Source organism: Harmonia axyridis, chromosome 5 (genome assembly GCF_914767665.1).
Source record: "Harmonia axyridis chromosome 5, icHarAxyr1.1, whole genome shotgun sequence".
Lineage (NCBI taxonomy): Eukaryota > Metazoa > Arthropoda > Insecta > Coleoptera > Coccinellidae > Harmonia > Harmonia axyridis.
This window is the reverse complement of record NC_059505.1, coordinates 42,093,322-42,111,419: the sequence shown is the minus strand read 5'-3', so window position 1 is coordinate 42,111,419 and position 18,098 is coordinate 42,093,322. Positions and strand designations below refer to the sequence as shown.

General features: G+C 37.4%; 1 protein-coding gene across 3 annotated transcripts in view; it reads left to right on the top strand.

The window, feature by feature from the left end:
- The window catches only part of LOC123680969 (transmembrane protein 132E), a 99,391-nt gene that overhangs the window by 46,942 nt on the left and 34,351 nt on the right, over positions 1-18,098 (top strand). For all 3 annotated transcript variants that reach the window (XR_006747580.1, XM_045619111.1, XM_045619112.1), the window contains exon 2: positions 9,830-10,087. Coding sequence is in view for 2 of the 3 variants with exons in the window: in XM_045619111.1 (XP_045475067.1) it covers positions 9,830-10,087 (258 nt within the window). In the remaining variant the exon portion in view is untranslated. The remainder of the gene's footprint in view (positions 1-9,829; positions 10,088-18,098) is intronic.

The following is an 18,098-nucleotide window of genomic DNA, read 5'->3' as shown; positions in this document are numbered from 1 at the left end:
ATTGAGTTGACAAACCCGTTCGCGCGAAAAAAACAATGTCCGTTCTGATTGTATACACGGGTCGGAGCTTGACGTGATCGTTGTTCTGATTTGGGAGGAAGGGCAGAGGGCGCCACTGAGTCAGAGGCGTTTGCGGTACCGTGAATTTCCAAGGTGGCTAGATTTTCGAATATTTAGTTTTGTGATCTATGGGCTGAGTTCCGAAATCATTCGTATTTTCAAAGCGATTCATTGTTTATTTTTTTGACATTTCTTTCGTCATTTCTGTGAAAGGTTATGACATCAACCATGGAAAGATACACGCTTCAACAACGTTTGGAAACTGTAAATTGTTTTATCAAAATTAGTACTCGTTTCGGTCTACTCAAGAAGAAAATGATGGACGATATTATTCAGTTAATCGATTCACTATTCTTTGTATTGTAGACAAATTTGTAAACCATTATTCTTGACATGATACAAGAATATCAGTACCAAGTACTGAGCCGACATTTTAGACCACAGTTAGTCTACAATATGAAGAAAAGTGAATTGATTAAATGAATAATTTCGTCCATGAATTCTTCTTAATTTTTTTTCAATATTTAAAAATGAAGACTGTTTTGCAGCAATCATTCTTGATAACTTCAAAAATTCCATCTTTAAGGTTCTGAATTGATTGTGGAGCATTGACTTAGAACTTATATTTCACGTAGCCTCAAAGAAAAAAGTCTAAAGGTGTTTCCAATGGAATAAACAACATCTTAAAATGTTGGAATTATCTCAAAATAAACTCGTATACAAAATGAAACCTCTTAATAAAATACTTTGAATCAATGACCTTATTATAGAGAGAATCAGTCTTTTCAGACTTAAGATGTATATTCGATTGTAGAAATTTTAGAAATTCACAGCAAAAACGCAAAGATACGACAATTCAAATGACCTTTTACCAGCAAATTCAATCATCTTAGGTTCTCCCAAAGGGTAATATACATAGATAGAGGAAGTATATGAAATTTTGCATGTCCCCAACTTGGTTAGATTACGTTGTCGAAGTATGATATATTTTCAAATCCACAATTTTACTATATCGTTATGAATGTATATTATATTGAATGAAATATATTGATTTGTGTGATTCCCGATTAAATATGCAAATTTGAATTTTTGGAATTCGATAATTTTTCTAATTGTCGAAATTAGAATAAGCAGAATATTTTTTTATTTTCTATGTCTACCTGCTGAAATCCAAGGTTTGGCAACTTTTGCTCTCCTAGTGTCATCTGTTGTTTCACGTCGTTTGACGCGCTTGAAGTTTGTTTTCTGAATTTCTGATATTTATTTCAGTATATTTTGAGTTGATATGAAACGTTGATTCACTATGGGACATAAGAAGTGCGTTCTTTGTAGAGAAACTCGCGAATTGAGTGAAATATCATATCTTTGATATGCGCGCTTCATGTCAGATTTGATAGTTCATGTTGGGGACAAAATTTGCTTATCGAATGACATATGCTCCCTCAATCTATGTTTAATACTCTGAGGAATTATCTAAGTATAAGCGTTGAATATATAGTGAAATGAAATCTAAGCGATATTAATTTGCAATTAGAAACGCATAGATACCTGAATTCAAGCAAAATTGTTCGGATACAAAACCTTTTCTGTTTTTCCTTCCGAAAGTGATCACAAACAATCGTAGGGTCTAAACTAAACCGAAACTCTTTCGTTCCATCGAATTCAGTTATCTTTCCTCCTCATATCGATCTTATCGTCCCTTCTCGTTGTCACAATCAATTTTTACATGCCTACTTCGTCGGTACGTCAAGAATCTCCACGCCATCTACTCTCTCTCGACCCTACCGGGTTCAAGTAGGCGAGTTCCAGCTGTTCTTCAACGTCTGGCCCCAGCATGAGGCAATTAACTTTTCGAAGTGTGTGTATATGTGGACCATCTCCGTGGCGCTTCGCCGGATCTACGTACGCAGATGCTGAAAAATGGACCCCTCGATCTCACTAGAGGCCACTCTAGAGGACCCACGCTTTTTTTATGCCCTTTGTTGTTCGAGGGGAACGCTTGGCTTGATTGGGCCTAATCGACTTTAAGTCATCCTTAACGAGTGCCGGGGTCCGATCTGGTTAGCATGTTTCTTTCCGCTTTTGTTTTGGGGAAAAACAATTTGGGGAAGGCGGCGAGGTAGGACGGCTTTTGTTCGCGTTCAATTGTTTCAGTCTTTATTAAGTTTTATGCGAAAGTCGAAGAATATCTCTTTATTCTCTCGATTTATGAAGTCATATTTCAATTGATTGTGAGCGTACTTAAAAGTAACGTGGAGGAGATTGAATTAGAGAAGTATTAGGTCAATTGAAAAGTTCCTGGTCTGATGCACAGATGGGGCAGTGCTGGTATTGAATCCATATGATTTTTCGTTAGTACCAACCTTCAAACGATACGTGTCAAAATTTGACAGCAGTCCGATCATTAGTTTGTGAGATATTGCGTTGTGAGTGTAGCTACTTTTGTTATTTGAAAGAAGATAGGAATAAAAAGAATTTCGTGTGCTCATGAACATTGCTTTTTGACGGGAAAAAATACAGTTGAAGCAAAATCTTGGCTTGATGAAGAGTTTCGAGGTCTGCTCCAGGAAAATCAAACAACATTGATTGGTATGCTAATTTTAAACGTGGTGAAATGAGCACCGGAGACGTCGAACGCAGTGGACGCCCAAAGAAGGCTGTCACTGACGAAAAAATCAAAAAAGTTCACAAATAATTTTGAATGACCGTGAAGTGAAGTTGATCGAGATAGCAGACATTGTGAATATATCATCTGAACGTGTACATCATATCATTCAGGAATTTCTGTATATAAGAAGGCTGTGTGCGAAATGGGTGCCACGCGAGCTCACAATCGATCAAAATCAACAACGTGTTAATGATTCTGAGCAGTGTTTGAAGCTGTTTAAGTGCAATAAACCTGAATTTTTGCTTCGATATGTGACAATGGATGAAACATGGCTCCATCATTTCACTCCTGAGTCCAATCGACAGTCAGCTGAGTGGACTGCACACGATGAATCGAATCCAAAGCGAGGAAAAACACAACAGTCAGCTGGCAAGGTTATGGCATCAGTATTCTGGGATGCGAAAGGTATAATATGCATTGATTACCTCCAAAAGGGCCAGACCATCAACAGCGATCATTATATAGCGTTATTGGATGGTTTAAATGATGATATCGTTTAAAAACAGCCCCATTTGAAGAAAAAAAAAGGTGCTGTTTCATCAAGACAATGCACCGTGTCACAAATCAATGAAAACAATCGCAAAAATACATGAATTGGGCTTCGAATTACTTCTGCATCCACCGTATTCGCCAGATCTGGCCCCCAGCGACTTTTTCCTGTTCTCAGACCTCGAAAGAATGCTCGCTGGAAAGAATTTTAGCGCCAATGAAGAAGTAATCACCGAAACTGCGGCCTATTTTGAAGCGAAAGACAAATCGTACAACAAAAATGGTATCGAAAAGTTGGAAGATCGCTATAATCGCTGTATCGCCCTCGAAGGCAACTATGTTGAATAATAAATTAGAATTTTGCCAAAAAAATGTGTTTTGAGTTGGCCTGTTAAGTTTCACAATTTTTGTAGTGAATTTTAACGATTTCAATGAGTGACAGCTGTTCAGATAGCAGGCTTCTAAATGAAATCTCTCATTTGAAAATCCTTCATTAAGTAACCTTCATCAAGAATAAATGATTAGAATTTTATACATCTTAAAGTTGATTCGATTTTTGAGTCGGCACATTCCAAAACGTTTCCTGCGACGATCCCATAAAAATCACCAAACAAAAGTCTGTGGTCCTAGCATAGATTATCCCGAATCGAATCATAGAGGAAACCGTCAAGATGAAAGGACCGTAATTCCCGGTGAATGGGACCAAACCGTAATAACCCAACGGATAATCCGATCCTTTCTCGTTGGGGAAAAAAAAAAACCATCAACACAACCCAAACATTCTTAGAGGAAGCGAATCTCGTATTTCACCCTACCCTGCCACCGTGTAACTTTGGGCCGGCTGAAAAGTATCCAAAGCACCCGGGAAATTGCGGAAACCGATGCTGACACGCTATTGAAGGTGCAAAAAGGCGAGAGAAGGAGTTCTCGTCGATTACTTTTTCCACGATTCCACGTATCGTCGCCTCACTCCCTGGGGGTGAGGACTAGATGTTGACCATTCCCATTATCGGTGTCGGGAGCGATAGAAATCAAGTCGATCTCTTTTCTAGAACCAGGCGTCGAGTTTTTCAAGATTTATTCGGCTCGAATCAACGTTGAAATGGGAGGTGATTGAATTCATCACGTCGTTTGTTCGATGACGCTCACAAATCGTGGCGAACCCAAAAGTTATGTATGAGTCTATGGTTTTGAATCGATGTAGAATTGGTTTTGGTCAGCCCTGATGAATCATAGAAAGATTAGTCACTTTGACACATTCTAGGATATGAGGTTAGAACACAGATTAACTAGTCAATTGACAACTGAAATGTGTTTGCATTTGTTGGATTCTGGTTGCGTTTTCACAAGGGTCTTGGGCATCAGGTTTCTTAAATATGTGAAGGGTGTTTTTTCCAAATGCGGCAGTTTTGTTTGTTGACGTAGCCATTCAACCAGAAGTGCACTTCATCGCTAAATAAAATAAAATGGACGTAGTGCGCGATACGTATTCCGCACATAACCATTATTTTCGAAATAAAATTGCACTATTTGCAAGCGTTGTTCAGGCGTGAGTCTATTCATGATGAATTGCCAAACCAAACTGAGGATAAATCACTTGACAGCTGTTAAATCGGTCGCCATCTTGAACAGTAATGCCAAATTAAAGTTATATACCTCGAAAAGAAACACCCGTTATCATACCAAGTTCATACATTAAACATACATATAATAGAAATTTTAAGTGCACTTTTTTTGTTGAAAAAATAATCTGAATAATAACAAGAATGTAATTGTAAAAACAACATCAAATTCTCGAGAACGAATCCGTTATCCAAGCTTTAAAATTGCGCCAGTGTGATCCTACCTTAACACCAATAATATGACCCTGTCTGTTTTAAGGGGGATGAAGAGATCTTACCACCCCGAAATCCCGTACCATGTGGCGAAATACGTAACCTATAAATAAGCAACGAGCCGACTTGAAATTAGTTCCGGATTAGTAGACTTCGGTGGTCCTGCTCCAGCATAAATAACAAGGGATATATCCGGTCTAACGACTTCCGCAATTGCGCACCATCGACCCCCGGCACTGTAATTGCTTTATTTTCTGATGTTTTATTCACCTGGTCTCTGTCGAGAGAGCACACGACCAGTCTGAATTAGGGATTAGCAATCTGGGGAAAAAACAACTTTTCCTTCAAGATTGAAATGGATATCTCTGTGATTCTCTCCATGAATAATTTTCTGTGGACACTGTCGAGAGGCTACTGAAATCGGTTCAGAACCATGGATCCAGTAAGGAGGCTTTTAACCTAATGGTAATAAACGTAGATAGAGAGAACTCATGTCATTTTCAGTAAGCAAATTTTGTCTCCAACATGAACTATCAAATTTGACATAAAGCGCGCGGAAATGAAAACATATCAGTGATACCATATTTCACTCAATTCGCGAGTTTTTCCACGAAGCACGCACTTCTTATGTTTCATAGTGAATCAACGTTTCATATTATCTCAGAATATATTGAAATAAATACCTAACTATATCAGAAATTCAGAAAACCATCTTCAAGCGCGCCAAATGACGTGAAACAACCGATGACAGTAGGCGCGCAATAGTTGCCAAACCTTGGATTTCAGCAGGTAGATACAGAAAATAATAAATATTCTGCTTATTATAAATTCGACAATTAGGAAAAATATCGGATTCCAAATATTCAAATTTGCATATTTAATCGGGAATCACTCAAATAAACATATTTCATTCAATATAATATACATTTATAACGATATAGTATAATGTGAAATTGAAAATATATCACTATCCGACAACGTAATCTAACCATGTTGGGGACATGTAAATATTGCGTATAATCCCTCTATCTATATTTATTAGTCTATGGTATGCATCAAAGGTTTCCCCAAGGGTCAGTCATTGTCTCCTTCCATTTTTTTATATCAATAAAAAGTAGCATTTGCATTCTCGAAAAGATGTATGATTCGCAATCATTTTAATGACAGACAACTATAACAGTAGGCAGATATTTTCTCGACACAACTCACTAAGTTTTTTTTTGTAATCAATACCATTAAATATGAAATTCAATTCGATATCCATTGCATAAAGTTGGAAAGAGACCCTCAGTCGAACCACAACACGGTTTTATGTCAAGTCAATAATTTCTGGTCGATCGCGGGGTTTGGCACAGTGGCCAAAATCGCTCAGTTTAAAATGCGGAACCGATGATTTACAGGTTTCTGTAAATGGAGGTTCGGCAATCGATGGTGCCATTATTGCCTACGAGGCATTTCTGATATCCCGGAAGTCCCACCTGGAGTTGGAACGTTTCCAAAAGCGCCTTTCTCGGCGAAGGTCCCATTATGGCGCATGTGGCGCCTCCTCGCGAATAGATTCCGCAGGATATATTTAGGTAATGAGATTGTGTCATTAGTACGTCGTAAAGGGATTGAAATATGTCATTTATTTGATTACAGAAGAGGAGGAGGGTATCGATTTCGAAGGCCTCTATTATATTTCGATGTTTCCGATAAGGTTTCTATGGCAGAACATTGATTTTGCTCGATGCGTAGATGATTATCCAGGTTTTAGGTTAGATTAGTTTGATGTCATTAATTTCAGTTCGTAATTTCCGTACCAACAACATTTTCAAAATGGAAATCTATCACAAATATAATGAAATTCATCTACGACTAATGAAGGGTGTTTTTTTTAGAGCTATAGAACTTTAAATTGCAATAAAACAACGATGGATTATCCGATTGACATGAATTTTATTTATCCGCAAGATAATCTTGCGCCATTACATTTTAAATATGATTTCTGGCATATGACCGCCACGGCTGGCTCGGATGTAGTCCAATCTGGACGTCCAATTTTCGATGACTTTTTTCAACATTTGTGGCCGTATATCGGCAATAACACGGCGAATGTTGTCTTCCAAATGGTCAAGGCTTTGTGGCTTATCCGCATAGACCAATGACTTTACATAGCCCCACAGAAAGTAGTCTAGCGGTGTCAAATCACAAGATCTTGGAGGCCAATTCACAGGTCCAAAACGTAAAATTAGGCGGTCACCAGACGTGTCTTTCAATAAATCGATTGTGGCACGAGCTGTGTGACATGTTGCGCCATCTTGTTGGAACCACAGCTCCTGGACATCATAGTTGTTCAATTCAGGAATGAAAAAGTTAGTAGGCTCTATACCGATCACCATTGACTGTAACGTTCTGGCCATCATCGTTTTTGAAGAAGTACGGACCAATGATTCCACCAGCCCATAAAGCGCACCAAACAGTCAGTTTTTCTGGATGTAACGGGGTTTCGACATACATTTGAGGATTAGCTTCACTCCAAATGCGGCAGTTTTGTTTGTTGACGTAGCCATTCAACCAGAAGGTATTCCGCACAGAACCATTATTTTCGAAATAAAATTGCACTATTTACAAGCATTGTTCAGGCGTGAGTCTATTCATGATGAATTGCTAAACCAATTTGAGAATAAATCACTTGACAGCTGTTAAATCGGTCGCCATCTCGAACAGTAATGTCATCTTTAAGTTATATACCTCGAAAAAAAACTCCCTATATAGGTAAGTGATGACTCATTGTTTAATGTCATTACCATAGAATCTTTTCTTCTTCTTCTTCCTAACACGTTGTCAGTACAAGTTGATCTGTTATTCAGAAGGACTCAAGTCGAAAATTAAACTTGAAACTTTGCCACTCCAACAATTCAGCAAGACAGAAACATTTCCATAACACGTTAAAGCTTTCAATTCGTCCGTCTGTCTGTCCCTTGATGATGTTCGTTGATCCCCACCTTTCCTGAATAATGGAATTCCCCTGTTGTTGGGTTTGCGTAGGCATTAAGTTGGCTAATCGGAATGTTTGGTGTTTTGGGATAAAAACGAAACAGTGGCTACACATTTCGGAAGTTGGCAGAGTGCGAATTGACATGATGTGTTGGTAATCCTTGTAGATGGGAGTTGTTCAGTAGACCGTTTAATCCACACACATTTTTTTCTGTGTTCTTCTGGTGGTGTGAATAAAAATTATTTCGTTATGAAATGAAAAAAAAAAGGATATTCAGAGACTCGACACATTATTTGCTTAATACGCTTACGAAATATGGGGTTAATTCATTTGCTTACCTTTTGGTAGTTATTCTGAAATACAGAATTTGACTGCTGCAGCTATTCAGATTAAAAGAGAAATCTCTTATAAAACTTAAAAAGCTCAGCTGGTTCTGTCAAGTAGCAGTTTTTCAATCTCAAGTCAAGTCACGTATTTATTTATCAAGTACTTAAATCACATCACTACTTGATTTTCAGCAGTTTTATTGTGTAATGTCACATCAATGAAAAAATGATGAAATGAGAAGGAACCTTGCAAAAACACTTTCATTTAATTAAAATTATTGTATAAGAGATCCGAAAATATCAACTTTTTGGAAACACAAACATAAATTAAATCACTATAAATCATAACAAAATTAAAAATAAAATAACATAAAGTTTCTCAATATTGAGAAACCTCCAGGCTTTGTTTGATTTAATAATTTCTCATCCAGGATCTAAGACACATGGAGCATCTTATAGATTTGTCGCCTTATCTATTGCGGGTTTTTGTTATACTGTAAGAGCAGCTCTGTAAAATTGTCTTTCAACAGGAGCTGAAAATGCTGGCGTTGATAAAAAATCCTTGGCAATTTTGGCCAAGTTTGGAAAGATATTTCTATAACTACTAAAATCTACCAATATATTTTATAGAAATGAGAGAAAACTACTAATAAAGTCCCACTGGCGAATTTTCAGTTTCTCGGCGCTCGAAGAATCCTCACGAGATTACAGAAATATATGCCGTGCGACGCGTGCATATCAAGCTCAAGTAATATCAAGTAGTTTGATATCAAGTCAAGCAATAAATATCTAAAACCAAGTCAAGTCAAGCTCAAGTATATAATTTTTACAAGCTTGATTTTCAAGTCAAGTAGTTGGTTGAAATATCAAGCTACTTGGCTTGATTAATCCCCACTTCCATTGCTGAATGTTGTCCTATAGAGTCTTCCGCTACTAACAGAAGGAATCAGTTTCGAAGAAGCTGTTATGGTCTTTTTTTGCAAGTTTATCGGCTTGTTCTTTGTCTTCAATATATACCCTGGCAGCCTTAGAAAAGCCTTGCTGTTGCCCCTTGCCAGATGTTTTTGGACATAAAAACTTGTTTAAGTCATTTCATTTAGTCTGCAAGAAATAGTATAAGACAAAGTTTTCTTACGAAGGATATCCTTCCACAATTCAACCACAAAATATTCTTCCTTGTGCCGTAGAAAAAAGACTTTGAAGTAGAACTTTCTCAACACCTTCAATCTCACCTTGTGAGGGCCAAGATATATTCTCCTCATCAAGGGGAAATTTGGTCAAGTCTGCAATTCATTATTTTTCAGGGAATGTATCATGTGAAATTTTTAGTTTTTTATTTTTGGGTTCAATGCTATCTTTTTTATTTTTTGTAATTTATATTCACATTGTCCTGTACATGGGTTAAACTGTTGGACAATAAAGCTATTATTATTATTAATATTATAATCTAAATATCCTCTTTTATTTTCAGGTTCAGCACAATGCGTCAGCGTACACTTCGAGAACAAGGACGGAGGCTTCTTCCTCCGTCAAATTGCCCGTCAGCACATGGCCACCGAGGCGCCGTTCCTGAGCACCAACTCTGCGGCGCCGCTGTCCATCGACAGGTTCACGGTGTTCCAGAGCTCGCAGCCCATATCCATAAGGGCAACCTACGGGCCCTTCAGCACCAAGCAGACCGTACCTGCAAGGTACGTGGTGCCGGATCCACTTCCTGTGAACACAGTGGGTGAGTATTTCTAATCTTCTAAGGGGCTATACAGGTTAGGTGAGGAAATGAGCTTCTAAACCAGGAGACTTGTTGATCCTATTCATTATTAAGTCAATAGGGGCGTCTTGATATATTTGATTCCGATATAGAGCATTCCTTATTCATAAATCCAAATATAAATTGGAGACTATCCTTATTACAATATTCCCATCGAAGAACTACCAATCGATGGGCTGGGGTAAGAGCTGGGCCTCTTGTCGCGACACGAGGCCTTAAATCATATTCTCTGAGGCGATTTTTTTTTGTATGAGTGCTAATTTGCACCCCATGAGTTTGCTCAAGCTGATTTTGAAGGAGGTGAGCGGTTGCAAACCGTTGTCTCAACGAAGAAACTCTTAAGTAACGTTCTTGAATGGCAGTTGTTACCCGTGGTCTACCCTGTCCTGGTCTTCGGACATTCATACATGTCTCCCTGAATCGCTGCAACATTCTGGACACACTTGTATGGGAAACTCCAAGCCTTTCTGCAATTCTTGTGTATGTCCACCCTTCTTCTCGCAAAACTACCGCTTGGGCACATTCCTCTTGGGTCAAATTGCGTGTTTCGCGTTACATAGCGATCGAGTGTAGAAAATCAAACGAAAGAAAAACTATTGATCACTAGAATTGATCGAGAAAAACTGATTTCAGAATGGAGCCAATACATTCAAAATCTGATAATCTCATCTTTTTTTATTCCAGCTGGGAAAAAACATCTGTATTGAAGAAAAACGTTGAACGTGTATAACATATGCATGTATAATTCTGATAAAAATAATTATCATTGAGAACACCTTCAGTTGTAGAATAAATTTGATATTTTCATAATGTGCGTTAATTCTTTTGCGCAGTGTATATCTTATTTCCAACGCCACCAACTGATCCATAATTCCAAAACAACGAAATGCGTCCCCTGGCTGAAGCCGATCGTCGAGGGGCCGCAGAAATGCCTCTCATACCCCAAAATCAAGATCAGAAGGGGGGTTAACCGACCCCTCGCAACCCCTGCTCCAGAGTCATCTTCGATTATCCGCCGGGAAGTGAAGCTGGCGAATCGATTCGGGCGGGAAAACAACGCTTCTGAGCAAATTTGCGGCAGTCAAGATCATAATAATTAATCTGGGAGTGGGAAGGCCGATCACCAAAACGCTCTAATTCGATGAATCATTTTTCGATAAAAAATTTCTGGTTATTTCCAAATTCAGCTAATCAAGGGTCCTTAATTCTGACACCGCTCACCGATTTTTCGTAAAACTCTTAGTTTTGAGGAATTTTGAACTCGAAGAAACAGTAAAAATTGAAAATGACTACAAAAATCGTTATATCTCCTGAAATATTGGTCGCAGACTCATCAAATGACAACGTTTTTACAGATCGAGTTGACATCTTAAAGAGGGTGAGGTTTCAAGTTGTAATGATCAGAAGAAGTGGCAGTTTCGAGAAAATTATCAAATTTTTTTTTTTTTATTTTGATTTTTATGAAGGGTGTTTTTTTTAGAGCTATAGAACTTTAAATTGCAATAGAACAACGATGGATTATTCGATTGACATGAATTTTATTCATCCGCAAGATAATCTTGTGGCATTACATTTCAAAATATGATTTCTGGCATATGACCGTCACGGCTGGCTCGGATGTAGTCCAATCTGGACGTCCAATTTTCGATGACTTTTTCCAACATTTGTGGCCGTATATCGGCAATAATACGGCGAATGTTGTATTCCAAATGGTCAAGGGTTTGTGGCTTATCCGCATAGACCAATGACTTTACATAGCCCCACAGAAAGTAGTCTAGCGTTGTAAAATCACAAGATCTTGGAGGCCAATTCACACGTCCAAAACGTGAAATTAGGCGGTCACCAAACGTGTCTTTCAATAAATCGAATGTGGCACGAGCTGTGTGACATGTTGCGCCGTCTTGTTGGAACCACAGCTCCTGGACATCATGGTTGTTCAATTCAGGAATGAAAAAGTTAGTAATCATGGCTCTTTACCGATCACCATTGACTGTAACGTTCTGGCCATCATCGTTTTTGAAGAAGTACGGACCAATGATTCCACCTGCCCATAAAGCGCACCAAACAGTCAGTTTTTCTGGATGTAACGGTGGTTCGACATACACTTGAGGATTAGCTTCACTCCAAATTCGGCAGTTTGGTTTTTTGACGTAGCCATTCAACCAGAAGTGCGCGATACGTATTCCGCACAGAACCATTATCTTCGAAATAAAATTGCACTATTTGCAAGCGTTGTTCAGGCGTGAGTCTATTCATAATGAATTGCCATACCAAACTGAGAATAAATCACTTGACAGCTGTTAAATCGGTCGCCATCTTGAACAGTTATGCCAACTTAAAGTTATATATTTCAAAAAAAAAAACCCCGTTATCTATAATTCATGAAATAATGGACTAATCGCTCAACTGCAAGCATTTTCGTGATTGAATCAATCAATAAAAAGGTATCATATTCCCATAGAATAACTTTCATTATTTTTTTTATTTTTTAAGGGTTATGTATGGAAATTTCATCTTCGATTATCCTTCGGGAAGACGCTGGAGCTGGCGAATCGATTCGGGCGGGAAAACAACGCTTCTGAGCAAATCTGCGGCAGTCAAGATCATAATAATTAATCTGGTAGTGGGGTAGCGCTCGTCAAAAGGCTCTAATTGGATTAATCATCTACCCTTACGGCGCGCATAATTATTACCTCGAGAGAATCGATATCCAATTACGGGCCGGGTGAGCCGACCGGAAAAACAATGCTTATTATACCGCTTTGGCGGATTTCCGTTTGAGGTTATCAACAGAATCGGATTCTGGTTCTTCTTACAGAGAAAACCGACGCAAACTTCACTCAAAGTGCTTTTATTCCGAGAGAGATTCTTCAAGTAGATGAAAAAACATTGTCGATTGTACACAATGGTCTATTACTTCCACTTATCTCAGAGAAGAGATAGAATAGAGAGCTGGATATGAAACTCTTGGATTTCAAGACAATGGTCATCTCTATGAGACAAAACCATGGAATATTCGTCTCTCTTTTGTGCAATCTGTACTAACGTTAAGAGTTTAGATATTCATCCCTGCCAATGTCTCCAATTTTCTTCATCCAGGAATGTTGTGATATTCCTGGACCTTGTTTTTCCCTCTATGATCAATTGAGCAATTGATACTGATCACACCTTAACACGTGTCCGAAGTAGGTCATTTTCCGCCTTTTGATAGATATTATAGCTCTCTATCAGTATCCTGTATCAAAACTGTCTAGTTTCCTCTCATTCGCCACTTTATTCGAGTGAGAAACTTACTAATGGTTTCAATTTCATGGTTACGTACCCTCGTGCCCAACTAGAACATTGGAGATCATTAAATATTTCACACCTCTTCATCTTTTGATAGATAGAGTAGCCAATGATACCACTCTAAGACTACGAGTATCCAAGGTACTGGCAGTGTGGGAATTAGTAATCAGAGAGCCTTGTCCTCCCTGACTAATCACAAACCATCAGCAAATCTTCCCAGCGATGAGATGATAAAGGAAATTAGTATCGGAAAACTTTCACATTACTGTTCAATATGGCGACCGGTTTAACAGCTGTCAAATGATTCATTCTCAGTTTGGTTTGTCAATTCATAATGAATAGACTCACGCCTGAACAACGCTTGTAAATAGTGCAATTTTATTTCGAAAATAATGGTTCTGTGCGGAATAAGTATCGCGCACTCGTCCATTTTATTTTGTTTAGCGATGAAGCGCACATCTGCTTGAATGGCTACGTCAACAAACAAAACTGCCGCATTTGGAGTGAAGCTAATCCTCATGTATATGTCGAATTACCGTTACATGAGAAAAACTGACTGTTTGGTGCGCTTTATGGGCTGGTGGAATCATTGGTCCGTACTTCTGCAAAAACGATGATGGCCAGAACGTTACAGTCAATGGTGATCGGTATGGAGCCATGATTACTAACTTTCTCATTCTTGAATTGAACAACCATGATGTCCAGGATCTGTGGTTCCAACAAGACGGCGCAAAATGTCACACAGCTCGTGCCACAATCGATTTATTGAAAGACACGTTTGGTGACCGCCTAATTTCACGTTTTGGACCTGTGAATTAGCCTCCAAGATCTTGTGATTTAACACCGCTAGACTACTTTCTGTGGGGCTATGTAAAGTCATTGGTCTATGCGGATAAGCCACAAACCCTTGACCATTTGGAAGACAACATTCGCCGTGTTATTGCCGATATACGGCCACAAATGTTGGAAAAAGTCATCGAAAATTGGACGTCCAGATTGGACTACATCCGAGCCTGCCGTGGCGGTCATAAGCCAGAAATCATATTTAAAATGTAATGCCACAAGATTATCTTGCGGATAAATGAAATTCACGTCAATCGTATAATCCATCATTGTTTTATTGCAATTTAAAGTTCTATAGCTCTAAAAAAACACCCTTTATTATCCCCTCAAAATGAAAAAAGGGATGCTACTCTTATTTTTGATTGGTTTCAAAGTAAAGACTCCTCATATCAAACCTTCACCCAAAATCTGATCTCAGACGCTCCAGATCACGTTGACAGACCTCCCAACCAAAAGATGCGTCCGACCAGACCCAAATAAGACAGCCTTAATCAAGTTTTTAACTCGTCTTCCCCTTATTACCATCGAAGAGACGCCTAACGAGCTGAATATATCCAGCGCAGAAAACCCGTTCCCCGAACAGTCCACGTCCACCGCCAACTCTGCGCAACTTTCATTTGCAATTTTAATGGGCCACGCATAAATTATTCAGTGCAGATCGTCCTCTCTGTGCGTCGAAAAGTCCAATTAATGCGCAACTTATTCGGCCTTTATTCTCCATCCAGTAACGATTAGACGGGCGTCGGTTTCATCAAATTCCCTCCGAAATTTGAATATCTACCGACACCGGCCGGAAGTTGGGCGAGGATCGCCGCGTTCGAGGCGGCCAACTTCAAACGTCTGCGTTAATTACGTATGGCGAAAGCGGCTTGTTTGACGCGCGTTGGGAACACTGCGGAACATAGAAATACACGTGTGCGGGGCGCGAATTTCGGTGTTGCCAATTTGGCGGGTATGATGGACGAACGTATAGTCTGTTATACGAAATTATTAACAAATTCGCATATATTTCATGGTTATATTTTATCATTGTATCTAAGTATATATAAAACCGCTTGCACATATACGTCAAACTTTAAACGTAAAATCACAGCCCAAACGGGACCATCTAGAGCAAAAATGACAAGAATAAGACCCCCCTCAAAATCGTCTGGAGATCCCGGGAAAAATCCCAAACCTTCGATTCTCCCCGCGGTTTTCGAGTATACGGGGTGTTTCGGATCATTTTGACATTTCGAGTCCCATATTTCTGTGGTATCTGTGGACAATTTGGCTGTCAGTGTCATGTTAATAATAAATATTCCATTTCGATATATGAAAGTTCCTGAAAAAGTTTGCAGTTTCCAAAATTGTTATTCAATATTTAAATAAATGCCGACAGATAAAATGCAAAGTCTTCGGCGAATCGAAAATTCGATAGATATTTGTCAAAATTTAGAAATGAACATTTATATCATCGAATGCATTTTCCTCAATTCAGGTTTGTTTTAAGTGTTTGTATTATTTGGAATTAATTGGATGAATGTTACTTTATTTCAGGAATTTTTCGTTTATTTTCCACAAACTATAAAACTACATTCCCTTTCGTGAAAATTTGAATTTATTGCGACAGAAGATGGAACTACCAAAGAGAACAGAAGCTTCATTCATCAATTCAGTCTTGGATTGGAGTAAAAGTTGTGCTACTATGAAACAGTATTAAACAGATAGAAAAACTCCTTATAGATAATTCACAATTGGCTTTATTACTGGAAAAAAAGAGCCAAGTTAGTCAGATAACATTCAAAAGTTTCCATATGTTTTTTGAATATCTAAAATATACACTTTTACGACAGAGGAGTGCAAAAATATAAATGACCACTCCGTTTTTGAAGAATTTGAGTGCAGTGCTGTTGAATTTATAATGAATAAGTCAAATCTTTCATACTAATAATTTCAACTATATATACCCTGTTATATTATTTTCCGCTCAACTGAAACATGTATTAATAAACCTTGGAAATTAGAGACTCTCAAACTTATAACCTGATTTCTCAAAAAGGTTTCACCAAGATAAGATATTATAGGTAATTGCTTATGAGGTAACATAGGCCATGGGTATTTGAAAGGCAAGTCTATTCATTATGTCTCTTTTTAGTTGGTTTATTATAGCTATACTGAATATTTCTAAAAATAACATTCACTTTAGATGTGAATTAATTATATTTGGACTTATACATCATATCATATATGACTTTGAAATTGAGAAAGATATATTCTTCTAAATTCCATTATAAGTCTTTTGAATAGTACTTTGAAGATATTGATTTCAATAACGTATGGAATATATCAGTTGAAATACTAGTCAAAATGTTACGACAGAAATAAATCTTGAAGGATCATTCAGTATATGAAGAATTTTAAAATGGCAGTCACTTTCGAAATTGGTATCAATTTTCCAGCAATTCAATGAAGGTATAAAATACTTTAAAAAGCAGACTATTTATTGAAAATTTCCATGTCATGAATGAATGATCAAATTTGTATAAAAATGTAGATACCTACCTATTTGTTCACTAAAGTTTCCAATCTTTTAATCGTTATGGAAATAGGTGCTATATGGCCATTTCAAAAATGCTATCCTACTGATTTATTCATTGCTTTTCATTTTGGTAGAAATTAAATTATTCATTGATTTAGATCCAAAGTTAACATTTGAAAAAATCAAGTCAGATATCGAACCCACTAATATGGGTCAATAGTATTGACCGATACAATTTTAGTACCGATTTCAAATACTCAGTTCCTTTTGACTGAAGTAAAAATTGAACAATGATCTTTGTATCTTGAGATGAGTTTTGCACTTTTCTAGTGTTCAACAATGAGATAATTATTAAATTGACTCAAGAAATTAACAGAGTATGCTATATCAGGAGTAGTTAGTACTGCTAAAGTTGTTAATAAACCTATTAATTTCTTATATGGTTCATCATTACAACTCTCTTTTGTTGAATTAAAATTCCATTTAGTTTTCACATGTTCACAATCAGACATGTTGAATTATTGCAATACATATTTGAAGAATATAATCGATAGTGTTACTACTTTTTCCATAATTTCTAGTAATATTCAACCCTAATCATTTTTTAGCTTCCCCTAATTTCTTTATCATAAAATTTTCTATCAGAAAATTCATTCAGAATTAACATTAGTTAAAACAAAAAAGTCATCCACGTACAATGCAACAATAGTAAGCCAGTTATTTTTTGATTTATGTAAATACTATGATCAGTTGTTGATCTTTTGAAACTTATATCTATCAAAATTTTATTTACTATATAGGACATAAATTGCCCTGTTTAATTCACTTCTGAGTAAAACCCAGAGCCACAAGTCTCGTTCTATAACATAGCATCAATACAATCTTCAGATACTAATAAACTCCTTAGTTCGTCAGGAATTTCCAATAGGACCTTCAAATTGTTGCAATTATATTGTATTTCCTCACAAAATATGGAATAGAAGAATAATTTGCTGCTCAACTGAAAAATGTATTGATAAACCTTGGAAATGAGGGACTTCTTATAACCTGATTTCTCAGATATGGGTATCGGAAAGGTAGATCTATTATTCATTCTGCCTCTTTTCAGTTTGTTTATTACAGCTATACTGAATATTCCTAAAACAAAAATCTCACTGTAGGTCTTTTCATAGATCTTAGCGAACGATTATGTAAATTCAATATTTGTCAAAACTGAAAATAAACATTGAATGCAATTTCTTTATTTCAGGTAGTATTTCTATTAATGAGTCAATTGAATAAATGTAACTTCATTTTAGGGCTCACAAGTAAATATCCAAT